Source organism: Dendropsophus ebraccatus, chromosome 7, assembly GCF_027789765.1.
Source record: "Dendropsophus ebraccatus isolate aDenEbr1 chromosome 7, aDenEbr1.pat, whole genome shotgun sequence".
Classification (NCBI taxonomy): domain Eukaryota; kingdom Metazoa; phylum Chordata; class Amphibia; order Anura; family Hylidae; genus Dendropsophus; species Dendropsophus ebraccatus.
Window position 1 is genome coordinate 60,930,987 of NC_091460.1, and position 16,982 is coordinate 60,947,968.

Consider the following 16,982-nt stretch of genomic DNA (forward strand, 5'->3'; position numbering starts at 1 on the left):
CACAGGTGACTGGACTTTCTTCCCCTGTGTAAATCTAAGGACCGTACAGGTGGAGAAGAGGCAAGTCGTGAACTAAGGTCAGGTTAGGAGTTCAGAGGTCATCCGGGAGCACATAACATGCTGTAATGATGATACAGCAGATGCACATTTCATAGGCCACACTGCTGTTCATCTGTAGCCCCAAGGTGACCACCAGGTAGGACTACTCTACTAAACAAGAGCCTGAAAGGATTCTCCAGTCTTACCGCAATAAAGCTGGATCACTGTATACTAAAGAGCTATATACTAAAGAGCATCAGTCTAATATAATACTCAGTTTATAGTATACATATATATTTCTTTCCAGTTTTCAACACGCATGCATGAAGATTCTAGCTCATATTCAGAGACTGAAAACTCTTTCTGCCCTAGCAGGGTCGGCTCCAGGTTTTGCGGGTCCTAATGCGACAGAGCCTCAGTGGGCCCCTCATCCTTCCACTATGCACCCATCATCCACACACTATGCACAATCACCTAGGACACCACTAACACCATGTCATATTGACACTGACACTGTCTGACTGACAGAAACACTGACGCACTTACAGCTCAGTCCTCTTCCTCTCTGTGGGGGCTAGTCTACAGACGATATGAGGGACCCCCCTTCCCCCCTCTGTGCAGGTCCTGCTCATCTACCGTGTCTTCTGTTGTTCAGCGCTTACCCTGCACTTCATTGAGTGGGCTGAACATCGGAACACTGGCCCCCCTCTCTGGGCCCCTAGAGGCGCTGTGGGCCCCAGCACTTGCCCGGGTAAGCCCTGTGCTGACGCCGGCCCTGTGCCCTAGTCTTGATGGTACAATTGTAGAGAAGAATTATCAGCCCATAGTCTGGGACTGGAGAGGCACAGGATGATTATTTACATTGTAAGAAAACAGATATTTTAAAATTCCTGGACAGCCGAAGCGACACCATGATGCCTAGATAGCCAATGCTTTTACTGTCCAGGCATGATGGGAATTGTAGTTCTGCTACAACTGGGTGGCCGCAGGTTCCTTATCCCTGTACTAGACACTCAAGAATGTGAAATCTGGGACATTAGACTATCTAGTCTATGTTTACACTGTCTAGGAATGAGATGGTTAGAGTAAATCTGAGCCAAGGACAGGGAGACAAAGATTTGGCCCCTTCATCTCCACCAGATGCTTCTATACTAAAGTGCATGTTCCACAGACTTTTCAGATGATTTAGCCCAATAATACACAGCGTCTTATAAACTTTATTTCTTCTGAAAGCCACAATTAATTGAAAATGGTCAGATGTACAGTAATTGTTTCCATCTTAGAAGAAATAAGCAGCAGGTGGAAGAAGAAGACAATGTTCTACAGAAGTCATCCTGATCAGGAGAAGAGGGTTCTGGCCATGTACACAATCTGCCCTAATGTCTCATGGATCCTTCCCGCAGCTTCTGGGATGGCGAGTACACATTGTTACCACTAGGCGGTACACTGAGCCTTTCCCTGTCACTACAGAGACCACAAAACCTGCAATCCCAACAAGGAATGTATGACTGATAAGTGAGAACAATTACCAAGGAGCTGACACACATCCCTGGCTGTCACTGACTGCTCTGTGGGACTGTCCCCCTAGTGGTGAGGAAGAAGGTGGCATCTCCTCTAGTTGGCAATACTGAATGATACATGTATATATGAATGAGGCTGTGAGCTGTATACAAATGTATATAAACAATAGGGCTGTGTGGATACATATATATACAAGGTAATAGATAAATACAATTGATTGATGATAGATAGATTGACGGATGGATGGATGGATGGGAGACAGATTGATAGATAGATAGGAGATAGATAGATAGATAGATAGATAGATAGATAGATAGATAGATAGATAGAAAGATAGATAGATAGATAGATAGGAGATAGATAGATGGATAGAAGATAGATGGATGGATAGATAGATAGATAGATAGATAGATAGATAGATAGATAGATAGATAGAAGATAGATGGATGGATGGATAGATAGATAGATAGATAGATAGATAGATAGATAGATAGATAGATAGATAGATAGATAGGAGATAGATAGATAGGAGATAGATAGATGGATAGAAGATAGATGGATGGATAGATAGATAGATAGATAGATAGATAGATAGATAGGAGATAGATAGATAGAAGATAGATGGATGGATGGATAGATAGATAGGAGATAGATAGATAGATAGATAGATAGATAGATAGATAGATAGATAGATAGGAGATAGATAGATAGATAGATAGATAGATAGGAGATAGATAGATAGATAGATAGATAGATAGATAGATAGATAGAAGATAGATGGATGGATGGATAGATAGATAGATAGATATACAACGAATAGTCCGCAGCACTCCAAGTTGTGAAACAAAAAGTGGTATTTATTCCAAATATATCATAATATCAAAAATAGTGACATGCAGCAAATAGACTTGCTGCATGTCACTATTTTTGATAATATGATATATTTGGAATAAATACCACTTTTTGTTTCACAACTTGGAGTGCTGCGGACTATTCGTTGTATATGGACATTCATACCCCTGGTTGGGGAATCTGCTGGCACCAAACTACGTTTTACAAGGTAGTGCTGCTTTTATATTCTTTTTCCTAGATAGATAGATAGATAGATAGATAGATAGATAGATAGATAGAAGATAGATGGATGGATGGATAGATAGATAGATAGATAGATAGGAGATAGATAGATAGATAGATAGATAGATAGATAGATAGATAGATAGATAGATAGTTAGGAGATACTGTGGATAGACATGATAGAAAGAACAGATGGATAGATAAAGAGAATGACATTGACAATAGAGATTGTGCAAAATATTTGGTGACAATTACTGCATTATGTGTATAAGGCTTGATAAAGCGCCATTTACCTTATGTATAAGATGCAATAAAGTCTCCAGGATACTTGCACACTATCTCAGCAGTGTTTTTCCTATTTTCTACATATAAAGAAGAAATGCTTCTATAATTATATTATTATTAGGCAGTGCACCCCAACTTGTGGCTCTTCCATCTGTTGCAAAACACGTCTGGACAATGGAAACTGTGGTTTTGTAACAGAACTATGTAAAGAACTACTTGCTGCAGCACTACAAGTCCCAGCATAGCGATAGCGGCCAGAGCCCTGCAGACCTCGTGCGGCAATGTTACACAACACAGCAGCACAATAACACTTAGCCTTCTGATTGGGAGGAGGCGTGGCCCCAGCTGTCCGCTCTGCCTTCTGATAGGCTGTGAGGGTAGAAGGGGCGGTGCTGTCTCCTCACCGCTCTGCAACAAAACAGCCGGCGCCGCACTGCTCTCCTCACAATCTCCGGGACCGTAAGTGAGTGACATCTGCAGCCCCCGGGCTCTGTACAGGCAGCTGTGCTCTGTGGCTGCACTGTCCGCTTCATCTACACGTATCCCCCCATCCCTGCAGCCATGCGCCTCATCCAGAACATGTGCACTATCAGTGAGTGCCCCCCTGCCAGCAGCAGCGACTGTGCGACCACCAGCAATGCCCCGGGGGGCAGCAGGGTCATCAAGATCGCGGTGGTGGGAGCCAGCGGAGTGGGCAAGACAGGTGAGCCTCATTCTCCATGATTATTACTGTTATTATTATTGATCATGAGTTATTGTTCTATGACTCCCTCGCTATTCTGATACATTTAGTATATACATGTGTGAGCCCTGGCTATCCATGTCCCTGCTGTAGTCTATGGGCCTGAGGATGGGCAGATCAGCTGTTCTAGCTTCTCTCTGCCCATCCAGCCTCAGCTCCTATAGCCTACCCAGTGACTGCAGTCAGTAACTCAGGATTATTAGTGTAGCATATTATTGTATCTGATGGTACAGAACCTGTGCTCCCCCACACAAGACTACAACTCTAATCAGGAACTGTCAGTCTATGGGTGTCCGGGTAGGATGGGAGTTGTAGTTTTGCCACAGCTGGAGAGCCAAGGATAGGGGAGTGGATGGGATCATTGATGGTTTCTGGTCCTTTTAGTGATGGTAGTTTCTGTGGAAGTGCATTGTAATGTAAATGTCCAGTCTGCTGGATGGCATCACTGCCTGCTGCTGCCGCCCCTGTGCACTGCATTGTCCTGTAGCATTTGTATGCAGCTTTCTGATCAGGTTTTCTTCTTTCTTTTGTTGCAGCTCTGGTGGTCAGATTTCTCACCAAGCGGTTTATTGGCGACTATGAAAGGAATGCAGGTAAGAGGATGTCATGCACTGGATGGAGACTCTATATAGAGATTATGGCCCTTGTATATAGATCCAGTTGCACTCCCAGTCTTATCTAATGAATTGTCTTATTGTTTCCCAGGAAATCTGTACAGCAGACAAGTCCAGATAGATGGAATGACTTTGGCCATCCAGGTGCAGGACACCCCAGGTGTACAGGTAAATATACTTTATATGCTTCACACTACTATCTTAGAGATTGACAGGTAGTTTATATGGTCAGTTTATATGGTCAGTCATGGTCTAGTTTCTTATTGGGATAGGTATATAACAGAGCCTGGGATGTAAGTCCTAGCAGTTGGGATTTGGGCAGCTGTCCAGATGGAAATGCTTCCAGCTTATATCTTCTTACTTTCCAGACTCTCTGTCTAGCCAGCTCATTTCCCTTCCTGCCCCACTACAAAGTCTTTCCCTGCTCCTCGCTGTACATTCCACTGGAGAATAGAGGCCGCCACTGTATCTCCTTCCAGGTTCTGCAGCTGCATCAACATACATTAGGTTAGGAAGGTGAAGGAGCAGGCAGATGGATATAACATCTTCTGCAGCACTTAGGTTAAGCGTTTTCTGGAACTTGTTTGAAGCTGGAAAATTCGTCTTTGCTTTAAATTGTTTTAACATATGATTTGCAATCACCTCATCTTACAGTTTTTTTTCTTCCCCCCTCAGCTCCATGACCAGAGACTGGAGTGTAATGAGCAGCTTAACCGATCTATCAGATGGGCAGATGCCGTAGTCATTGTCTTCTCCATCACAGACTGTAAGAGCTATGAGCTGATCAACCACCTCCACCAGCATGTCCGCCAACTGCACCCCGACGGACGAGTTCCCATTGTTATTGTTGCCAACAAAGCAGACCTCCTGCACCTCAAGCAGGTGGAACCACAGCATGGACTTCAGCTGGCCAACATGCTGGGCTGTACTTTCTACGAAGTCAGCGTCAGTGAGAATTATATAGACGTTTACAACGCATTTCAAGTACTTTGTAAGGAGATCAGCAAGCATCAAACCACCAGCACGCCTGAGAAGAGGAAAAATTCCCTCATCCCTCGGCCAAAGTCTCCAAACATGCAGGACTTGAAGAGACGCTTTAAGCAAGTTCTGTCCGCAAAAGTGAGGACTGCCACATCTGTTTGAGGAGATCATGGACGGCAGCTGTTCTTTCTGGTCTTCCAAACAAGAGAGCTTGTGAGGTTGTAGGGATGGTTTGACATTGCTGGCTTAGAGGAAGCTCATGAGTGACATGAAGGCTTCCGAGGAACCGTTTTCTGCAGCACAGAGGAGTAAAGCTGACGAGATAAGTGGCGTATGAACACCAAAGAAATGTTTCAGACATGTGATTGGTTGGAATTGTGTGGTCATCTGAGACATAGGAGACAAGTGATGGACACGTTTGTGGACTCAGATTCACACTAAATACTATGAGTGAACGTTGGCCAATACTTTAGAAGTAGCAGACATCCCCGTGTTTGGTTTTCCCATTACCACAGTGTACATTGTCCCCTCTTTTTATACATCATGACGTGCTATTGTTGAGTAGACAGGTCACATCTTTCTCTCTATGTGCACCGATCATAAAGGAAATGATAGACGTGGTCGTGGATCATGATAGGCCTCTCGTAACTCGTGGTGTATTCATGTGATGTCACACGGGGAGTCTTCAGTCTATCATAAAGCGTTGTATAAATGTGCTTTGTATCTGCACTTTTCCTTACTGTGTTAAAGCTCAGTAATGTTTGGGGTGCTTAATCCTGCAGACATTAGGGGGCGCTGGTTTCAGTTATGAATTTGAAGAGGCACACAGTCGATGGACAAATAGATAAGTCTCTTACATCTAGCCTATGAATATTCGGCTAAGACTTGTATGATTTGCACTTTAAAAGCCACCCGTGCTTTTTGCTTTGTAAACTGTAACTTATTTATTTTTGTGTACAATAAATGCCTATGAGGCGAACTTTTTATCCATGTCGACCTGGTTTTATTGTTTATTGTGCAACTATAATGCATCACTGCAATATATGAAATTCTGTCCTGCGCAATGCAACATTCAGGACCATGATTTACAAGACAGATCTAATCACAATAGTATTCACTTATATAAAACACTGCTACTAAACATACTTCTCATCAGTATGCTAACAACTAACCCTATTCTAGAAGGAAGAATCTCTCTACTGCCACCTATAGGAGAACTATGTTGCAGGGAGACTTTTTCAGGGAGAATCCTTACCAGCTCAATCTCCTCTACAAGAAGAATCTGTACCTTTTTATGAAGCTATTGATCCATTGAAAACACTATTTAATACATTTGTATAAGCAGGTAGCCATTACTGAATATATTCTCTATACATATCATAGGTACTGGCTGAAAGACTTAAATTGAGAATCCACACCACCTTATTAGAAGTGAAAATGGTTTGTGACTACCTCTTTCACAGGGTTTCTAAAGAGGTACATAAAACAAGAGCTATACACTATATAACATCCATGGTCCTAGAAACACAATATATGACCATTGCATTGTTATGGGTATATTTAAGCCTGTTCAATGCAGGGCCTGATAAGCCTCTGTTCCCAATATAGCGTACTGCACCTCCACCAACCATAGACCTGGACGAGACCCTAAAGTACAGCTTACTGGAGGTATCTGAAGTGTCTGTGACCTGCTCTGTTGTAGTCAGTCATTGTGAAGAACTCTCCAATATGACCATCTATGTGCCCATGTGGCCTCTATGGGGCTAATAGAAGAGGACAGAGGTTTGTGTGAGTCTTTGTGGTGAAGGGAGAAGGCAGACACATCATTGAACAATTATACAGAACGTGATTAATGAGACCTCCACCGGTAATCAATATTCCTTAGAAGCCATTGTACCGCTTTCATGGGAACATCTGTGCAGCAGGTGAATTCCTCCATGTGGTGGCACAGGGCCCGGCACATTTCCTCCCTGCAGACGTGTAGCAAAGTTCAGCGCTGGGCTTTGATGAAGGAACACTGAAATGATCAAGATGTTGCTTCAAGTAATTGCAGATCCGCGTATAACACGCCGTGGACTCAATGGCTGAACAGTCACTGCAAGAGAGCATCACATCCACTTATAGTGCTTTACTGCTTTATTAGAATCCAATGCAGATTTTTGTTTACCCTTTTTAATGGGGTTTGTTAAAACTTAATTTTTGTAGGCTCTGTCTAAATTTATCCATACAAAGTATACAACAGAATCCTCCAAAATACAGTATCTCACAAGGGTGTACATTGGCCATAGACTTCCACTCTTAAAAAGTGTAGCACATGACACTTTCTTATACCACAAGAAAATAGTTGTTCTCATAGTATATCCATAGTATACCAAAAGAACACCCTTTTGACCAACATTGGGTGCATAGAGGATTATTGAAATGTATGATGGGTGCCTTGTGAGCTTTCTTAGTGCAGATGCCACTATGAACAGACCTTTATGTTGCTTCAATGTCAGGAAAAAGCTAATCAGTGGGGGCCTAATCGCTGGGACCCCCACTGATCACATGATCACTAATCAGAAGAAAGCTGCCCCCAAAAGGAATGGAGTGGCATGAGCAGCTGAACATTGCTGAGCTCCATTTATTTGGGGGGAACTATAGATTCTAGGCAAATAATATGATTATGTGTATAAATGCAGACATGTACTAAGGTAAATTGAAGGTGATGTGGCAGTCCTACAGTGTGTTTATCCATGACTTGTGCAGGATTGGTATCAGCCACTGTCTTCTTCTAGTATGCAGCAGTATGTGGCCACTAGGGGGAGCAGGAAAGGACATCATTACTTTCCCTCAGGTGGCCTCACCAAGCGGAGTGAGAAGTAATGGGCGTCCATTATACAATGTTCTTGCAGAAAAGTCACCAGCAATTATGTGCAGTCTGCAGAGTATTGGACTTAATGGTTCATTATGCTGCAGTTTATCATTTCAATACGTACACATATTATCTCCACAACACACTTCAGGCGAATGATTTCATGAATGTGAACTGGTTCCTATAGACATAATAGTATGAATTCATGTGACCATCTAGAACTGTAGTGTCCAAACACAAGTAAAAGACTGCTCAGGGGACCAGCAGAAGAAAGATTTCTCTCACTGGCATCTCATTGGGGCCCATCATGCTGCAATTGCGCTGCTTTTCCCACACTGATTTTGTTTTACGTCAGCTGTGAGCGTTACTAAATAAGTGTTGCACTGTTACCACTATCCTATGTGAGTGACAGTAGAAGGCACGGGCAAAAAGGAACACTGCCAGTGTCAGGCTGTTAGTTGCAGACAGTATTCCCCTTTCCCCTTGGAGCCAGACGTTTTGGTGGCAGGAAAAATAATGTTAGTCATAGGAGGAGAGAACCATGCCAGTGCAATGGGAATCTCTACCTACTCTGGGCAATTATAACCAACGGAAGGCAGCTATAACTAGGGGGCAGTTCTCTGCTTAGCAGCAGTCAATTATCTACCTACTGGTAACACCTACCAACTAAAGAGGGCACTATTACCATTTAGGACATGATGGGTGGTGCAAAAGTGAGAATGGTGTTGGAAAAGCTTGGAGCCTAAGATGGTTATTCAACAGATTCTGCGGATGATGGCTGAAGGAAGTCTTCATGGTGGTCTGAACCAGATGGAAAGAAAAGGAAGAGAACAACTCAAACCAAAGAAGACATCACTTGTGAGTCACTGGATGTAACTGGACTGTAATCACTACATTGTCACTATACAGGGGGTTAATATTTAATACATAGAACCAATAATGTTTTTATCCCCTCAACAGATTATAGTGTATAGTGAAAAGTGTTACACACCTCTATCTGCTTATCCGTAGAGGAAACAAAATCAGATTGTTTGACGTCTAATCCTTGTTCTCTAGATAGGAATATGAACAACTTGGTAAAAGAATCAGTCAGATTTTTGCACCATCTGTGTGCTGAGAGGGAGGTTATGTATAGACATGCAGTAAATGCTCCTCTCCGTCCCTGGCCATGAAAACAAATGAGCAGTGCTGGGAAGGCTAAAGTGGATGACTATGGCTGGCACAACACTCACCCAGCTCATCCTTCATGAGCATACTTTCTGCTTGATCTTCATTCACTGAGAAGACAGAGTAGTAGGGGGTCGGCAGACTGGCAGATGGATGACCAATGCTGTCATTGTCACCCTACTTGTCCTGCTGGGTTGAGGCATTTGGTGGGCCTTCCTTACTATGTAATGTCCTGTCTAGTCATATGAAGGACTTACTCCTTATATCAGGGACTCCTAATTCACTCTAACATCATTTTATTGCCCTGTCCTTTTCTGGGGAACCATTTTGCTAACCTGTAGATTACAGGCCTAAATTAGCCTGTAGCCAACAAGATGTTGTAACAGTGAACCAAGGCAGGCTGGTGCAATGGACTGACATCATTGCCTGCATCATAACAATAATGTTTACTAGCAGCTACAAATTCCTCCGCATACTATATTAGCCCCCTATATTAGCTATTTATAGGCAATATATCTACGGTATATATACGGTATACACACACACAAAGCAGCTCGATATCCACAGTTGTAACACTTTGCCAAAGCTTCATTATTATAAGGCTCCAATATAAATACCAGGAGCTGTGCCCGAACAACTGGAGAATCATTTACTCAGCGGCTAGGAGACGCAGTAGGAGACAGTATGCTGACACTGACCATTGTGCCTGTCATTTCCCAATTATAAAAGCAGACTGACAAAATCTGTGTGTCAGTGACTACTAATGTGTCAGGATCACTTCTGTAATTGATATAACATGGATGTCACACACAAAATAAATACGCAGTCAAGTCACATTATCATGGCCACGTCATATTATCGATTTTAGCAGCATGTAGCTCATAAAGGATCGGACATGTGGTGAACTGGCTGGGTGGGTATATAAGATGTATGATAGGCTGTGAGCACACATATCCCTCATTGCTGCCATGGGTAAAAAGGGTGAGGAGTTGCAAAAAGGGATGACAACTGACTTTTGGGCCAAGGATAGCAGTAATTCTGAAAAAAGCCATTGATGTGAAAACTGAACGTCGGCTACAGAGGGGTGTGGAGCAGATTGTCATATTCAAATATAATACTATTTATGCCAAAATGCAGGCTGCAGACACTATAGTCCTGTCCTGGAGGTCCGTCCTGGCAGCTAGTAGGCCGTAAGACTAAAGAGAGAGAAAGCGGCAGCTCTGGCATAGAGATAAGTGAGTTAATATGTAGTTGGGTTACTTTAAGGGTGGGTGGCACTATGGGGGTCTTAATTAATAAGTACAGGCACTAAGGAGGACATTAAGCTAGTATCTGCGGCACTAAGGGGGCATCATACTAAGTGTTTTGTAGTGAGGGAGGGCTTAAATAGTATCGAGATGCACAACAGGGGCATCATATTAAATGAGGGGGCTCTAAATCCCAGACAGTCTGGATAATGTTGGGATGAGGGATCTGGGTGGGCCATATCATCACATCCAGGACTCGTTCTTCTTTACGCTATAGGCCTTGGTTGTATGTTTGGGGTCATTGTCCTGCTGCAGATCAGACGCCTCCCTCATCGGTGACAGTATACTTTAAATTATTTCTCCACGCCTGCCTAAAAAATGTGCACAGTACTGTATATATGTCTTGGTTTGAAGAGATTATTTGGTTTTTGCAAAGTGCTATTATTTGGATGTTTTAAACATTGTTTTTAATCATAGCTAGTCTGCCTTCCTTGTGTGTGTGTGTGTGTGTGTGTGTTTGGGGGTCAAAGGTTTTTGTCTAGGGGCTTGTACCTCTGAAGCATCAGAATCTTTGCAGGACCCCTGTTCTTCCTATTATATATATGACCAGGTGGTTGTACTCCTACCCAGTAGAGTAGTGAGAAATCCGTCACCGCAGTCTAGGTCTGGACAGTGCCCCATCTGCAATGTTTTTTCTCCATCCCTTTGTACAGCATATTACAAGGCAGTAAATTCTTGAATCACTGTGTATATTACATAAGACAACTGTTCTAGGAGCAGTAATGAAATATGCACATTGCAGTCTATGGAGGTATAATGTGCTTGTGGTAAGCACCAGCATCACGTTATCCTGGAGAATACCAATACAATCTGCCCAATAATACTTTCTTCTGGGAACAGATGGCCTAGGTGTCTGATCGTGCATACTGGTGGATCCTGCTGAGAACCAAGACAGCACCAGCAGCATGGGATCTTGTGACATCTGTCACTCATCTGTTTGATGCGTCCTAAAAGTGGCCCCAGGAGGGCATAACCTGCTTAACTATAAGTAAAGGGTACGCAGTATATTCTGTACAAATGGGGGCATGAAAACTAAGGTCCACTATCTCGGGATGAAACAGAAATCAAGACTCATTACATAGAAAAAATAATTTCATAAAAATAAACTTTAATGCATGAGACTTATTCACCCACAGAGTGAGAGGAATGGATTACTGGCTTTGCACAAAAACTGTAACTATATTAAATTCTGCACTTAAAAAAGCATGTGGGATTTATTATGGAGGGCTTTCGACACTACAACACATTGACTATCAGTAATACTAGAAATTGGTGCAGTCAATGCCATCTTACAGCTGCACTAGTATCCTAATAAATTTGGTGCAACTTACTCTTAGCACTTTACAAAGACCAGGCTATGAAGTGCCAGTCTTAATAAATTCCCCAATGTCTTCTTATTTTGGCAACTTATTACATTAGTGCATATAAACATTAACATCTTCTAATTCTGTCCGTGATTTCTGTCGCTCAATAACATCTTTATCTTGGCTCCAAATATATTAATTGATGGATAACTGGGCACAGATTTTAATAAAGATAGGAGCCCGGGGACACATCATAATGAGACATGTACAGAGACTGCTGTCGTCCCTATAAATACAAAAAAAGCACATTGACTGTTCCTTGACACTTCTGGAGAACACTACTTCTGAGGAGATTCTGTAACCTTGTCCTCTTCTGGGCTCCTATATTAGTTATAATACATAATAGGTAGCCAAACCTTGCAAAGCTGGCAAAGTGCAGTGCTGTCATGGATCACAAGTATCCGCTGCTGTTTTCCAGGATATCTGGCAGTACCATGTCTAAGTTCTCTACTCCACCAGCTGTGTCTCCTGGCAAAGGGATACCTAATGGGAGGCCAGGGTTTTCTAACATCTGAATCTGTATTTCTATAACTTCAATGCATCTAACATATTTTACTGTATTAAGGGGACCTTGCTGGTAAGTGTACTGCTATGTTATATTTGTCTTGTATAATAAACATTAGGCCTTGTATGCAAAGCACAAAAACTACCCGATAAGCAGGGTTCCTACGGTGTATATTCCTCTGCAGGAGCTTGTAGAGAAGCAAGCCAAAAACAGCCGCAGGATTGGATCTGGGTTGGTGGCCAGTAACTTTCTATCACTTGTTTGAAGTTGAAGTAACCATATGCAGAGCATTTCTTTACATATATAGGAAATAATACCCTGTACTGTATACCTGTATATAAAACATGTAAGGACGGCAAAGCCCACTACCTCTCTTACATAGGCCACTCAGGGTTTTGTGCCACCACCTGGGTTTAAAGGTGCCCATACACCTTCAATAACTGTCAACTGAATTACCTTTCAGCTGACACTTTTCTCTCCTGGCATCCCAATACACAAAAGAGAGAGGTACGCCACAGAAAGACAGCTTATATACCTTATACTGTCGGTAAAACCCACAGCCAGTGGCAGGTTCAGCTGACTTCAGTATAAAAGGGAGACCTTTATCAAGACCAGTGTACAAAAGTACACTCGAACAGTTGTACACCTTTTTTTCCGGTCTGTTCCCGAGCACCGGCTGGGTTTAAAGCACTGGAGGCCGCCCCCAGTGTGATAATATCCCCTCCCCTCTGTGATGGGGCTCCATTGATTCTAACGGAGCTGCATTACAGAGGGGAGGGGGTTTTGTCTCACTGGGGGGGGGCGGTGGGCCTGCCCGCAGTGTTTCATGCCCTGCTGTTGCTCAGGGAGAGACAAGCGCCGTGCACAGGAACAGGGCAACAGTTCAAAAAAAGGACTGTGCCACCTGCATCCCATAAGGGTATACCTGGTGGTAACTTCGCTTTAAGAGGTGCAGTCACAGAAGTCTACACCTGGTGTGGAGCAGGTGTAGATTTCTGCCAAGATTTCTGCCTGTTTGCCAGATGAGGCAAAAGGGGCATATGCCACAGAAAAGATGCAGATTTTTGTGCAAACAACCTTTGCCAATTTTTTTTTTTATATTCAAGTCCTGGATACACTTAGTAGCACAACAGATCCTTATGGCCTGTGTGCGTGATACCTGGACACCTCGTCACATGTTTGACATTTCTTAAGGTGATACATTAATATTCCTGTCTGTATAACTTACCCATAGTGACCTTTGCAAGTAAATTCATGTCCCTCAGTCAATTATTCCTCTGTAGAAACCAGGGTACAATGCAGTTATTTTCTCCATTTCACCTCTGGAGTCAGAAAGGTCAAAAATCTGCAGCTTAAGCATAAACACATCACTTTAGATAAATTGTGGAGCACTCTCATCTCGCCAAGCGTAAAGGCCAGAGGAAAAGTGGCAAAGTACTGATCTAAAAACAGATGTAGCAAAGTATTTATGTTTTAGTGTGTTTCAAATGCAAAATAAAACAACTCTGATACTTGTAAAAACCCATTGTTTTATGTGTATCTATGGTTACAGACTACAAACACACGCTGTGTAGTCTGATCTGCAGGAAACAGCTGCCAACACTGGGGTAGTTGGTGTACTCACAGCCCGCTGTAGCATAATATGTATGCCGAACTTTGCTAAGGAATAAAAGTCACATCTGAAAGTCGATTGATTGTACCTCATTTACGAGTGAGCACGAGTGAGCATCTTGTGACTAGTATAAGAAGGACAAGCACTCCACTTATGTTCCAGGCTGACATCCATATTGAGAGTAGTAGTGTCGATCACTGTACCTATTGCTTGCAAACTAGAAATTATGGTGATTCCAAGAAGTGGCCCATGGGATATCATAGTTACCTTACAGCACTAAGGTTTAATCAAACCAAGGACAGCATCTGCATAGAGTTTTTATTTCCAGCCATATTCCAAAATAGTAGACTAGTAAGCTGGTGCATGTGGGAGACAGAGAAAAAAAAATATGTGGACTGATGTCAACCACCTGTCAAGTGCTGCAGAATATGTTGGTGCCATGTGGGTAATACAAAATAAATAAAATGCAAGAAACATACATACAACTTGCATACAACACATTTTATTTAGTCTTTAGGTTGGTACTTTGGAGGGCAGCTAAGTCCATATTTTAAGTAGTTGCTCACTAACCTTGGACCCTCTCGGGTTCCACTCGAGCTCCCTGCCATTGCGCTCCTGTCCGCTCCTTTGCTGTGTTTCGTGCTGGTCCTGGGGCTGCTCGTCCCTCTGTCTTCTGGCATCTTCCTCATTCTGGTCCATGCTACAAATATACCTCGACACTAGGGTGTGAATGTGGCTAACAGCTCTGGATTTATAGAGGCAGCTTGTCTCAAACTGCAACTGCAGTCTTTCAATCCAGAGCCCCCTGCACTTATTTAAACCAGCTTCACCTGCTCCACCTTTGCCTGAGTGTTGTTGCATTTCTGTATACCTAGCAAATGAGTCTGTCTGCTGGTTCTGCTGTATTCCCGTGCCTTGACCTGTGACTATTCTTCGAATTATGCTTTCTGCCTGACCCCTGTCTGTACTGTGCGCTTCTCCTGTTGCAGACTCGGATTGTCTTACCTGTCTCTGAAGCCGCCTGCCCTGACCCTTAACCCGTCTGACTACAATACCCGACTCATCCCTGGTACTGCACTGACTTTCCTGTTGACAACCTGTCTTGCTGACCACATACACCCTGCCCGCTCCTTGGTGCCTTGCACCGACCCTGTCTGGTCCTTGAGGTCTAGCTGCTGCTCACACTGAGATAACGTTCGTGGAACAACCTAATGTTCTCTAGCTGCAGAAGTCGAACTACTGCATCCTGGAGCAGGATAAAGGGTGAAAGACCTAGAAGGCACTTAAGGCTCTATTACACGGGACGATTATCGTGTGAAAAATTGTTAAATCGTTCGAATTTAAATGATAGTCGTTCTGTGTAATAGCAGGCAACGATCGAAAAATCATTCGTACTGTATGTCGTTGATCGTTGATTTAGACCTGAACCTAAAATTATCATTAATCATTCGCTGTAATTCCACATTCGTTCGCTCAAGTTCCGCGTTTTTTCACTAATCGTTCAGTGTAATTGCACATTGTTCATTGTTATGCTGGGATCAAAAGGAATAAACGATCATAGTAATGATCGCAATAACGATCGTGGTAACGATCGTAACTAACAATTATCGTTCTGTGTAATATGGTAAACGATTTCAGGTTAACGCTAAACAATCTCGTTTGCGATTGTTTATTGTTAGTTGTTATTCGTTAAAAATCGCTTCGTGTAATAGGGCCCTTAGACTTCGCTCCCTGGTGAGGCCCAAAGCCAAACCAGTTGAGTAGCACATTGGGTCCACTCTTGCTGTCTGTTAAATGAACAAAAGACTAAACCTTTGCCTTAGGTATAGCTATGGTAGAATTTCATTCATTGTTTCAGCTTCAATCTAAGGAGTCTGTCCTAAAAAATTTCATGTGCCCTGGTTTGATGACAAAGTGTTTTCATTCTTGTCTTGTCTAAGTACATAAAATGGGGATCTTATCCCGGTATTGTCAGCAGAGCATGCAATGCATTACATAACACACACTACATGTCCTTTTTGTTTTCAAGTTCTGTTGCTATTGACTCACACACCAACTTGTAAATAATAAAGGAAGAATCTCCGGAATTCTAAAGAAGTAAACATGAGTGTGGTTGTCTTCTCTTATCTGGTTCATAAAATATAACACTTCATCACTGCGAGAAAGAAAGAATGGACATAATGAAATATGCAGATTGGGGATGACAACTAGTAAGGGAAGTCAATGATATTACAATTGCCATCATCCAAGGAAGCTGTAAAGCATAGGGACCTGCTGTTAGTATAGGATGGCAGTGCCAGGTAAATAGAGGTGCCAACTTTAAACCCTATAGGACAATAATTTGGGCCAAAGCAGCAAATCAGAGGTCTACTTGACGGTATTTTTTTTCTTGCTTCCATGGTATAGTAATAAATTGATCCAGTTACAACCACAATGATAATACATTGTTATAAAGTTTTGTAGATTTGGGAGATGATCTCCAAGTTTCCTTGACCTTGCCTGAAGGTGGTCTAGGTGTCATTCAAGGTGATATTTAGCAACATATGGGAGGACCCTTTCTCAAATAAAATGTTCTTTACTACTGTTCTTGTAATCGGAATCTTCAGTAAAATTTGTTTCTGGCGCCTTATTTGTTTCTTGATTGATTGTGAGGAGGCGTATATTCACTGTATAGAACAGGTCTAATGCCAGATACAGATGGCCACTTATGTAATAAAATTAATGAAGTACACCCAGAAGAAGATGTTCCTACCCTATGGCCAGCTGTACATTGTTGAATAAGCCTTCCAGGGAAACCAAACCCACTTATGTCCTTGTCTGAGTGTAGACAGGAACATTGCTCACTATTATGTAACTCCATTAATCTTACAGACAGGTGTTTATCGCTCCATTAAGACAATCGACATATATTAGCCAA

General features: G+C 42.6%; 1 protein-coding gene across 1 annotated transcript; it reads left to right on the top strand.

Annotated features, from left to right (window-relative positions):
• The first annotated feature begins 3,377 nt into the window (after positions 1-3,377).
• RASL11B (RAS like family 11 member B) lies at positions 3,378-6,240 on the top strand. The gene is made up of 4 exons (XM_069976533.1): positions 3,378-3,622; positions 4,198-4,254; positions 4,367-4,443; positions 4,951-6,240. Exons 1-4 carry the CDS (start codon positions 3,481-3,483, stop codon positions 5,416-5,418), a joined length of 744 nt encoding a protein of 247 aa, XP_069832634.1. The 5' UTR covers positions 3,378-3,480; the 3' UTR covers positions 5,419-6,240.
• The last annotated feature ends 10,742 nt before the right edge of the window (positions 6,241-16,982 follow it).

Excerpts from the sequence above, each read along its gene's own strand:
- RASL11B (XM_069976533.1), top strand. The coding sequence starts at position 3,481 with ATGCGCCTCATCCAGAACATGTGCACTATCAGTGAGTGCCCCCCTGCC. Across the intron at positions 3,623-4,197 it reads CAGCGGAGTGGGCAAGACAG|CTCTGGTGGTCAGATTTCTC; the intron begins GTGAGCCTCATT and ends CTTTTGTTGCAG. Across the intron at positions 4,255-4,366 it reads CGACTATGAAAGGAATGCAG|GAAATCTGTACAGCAGACAA; the intron begins GTAAGAGGATGT and ends ATTGTTTCCCAG.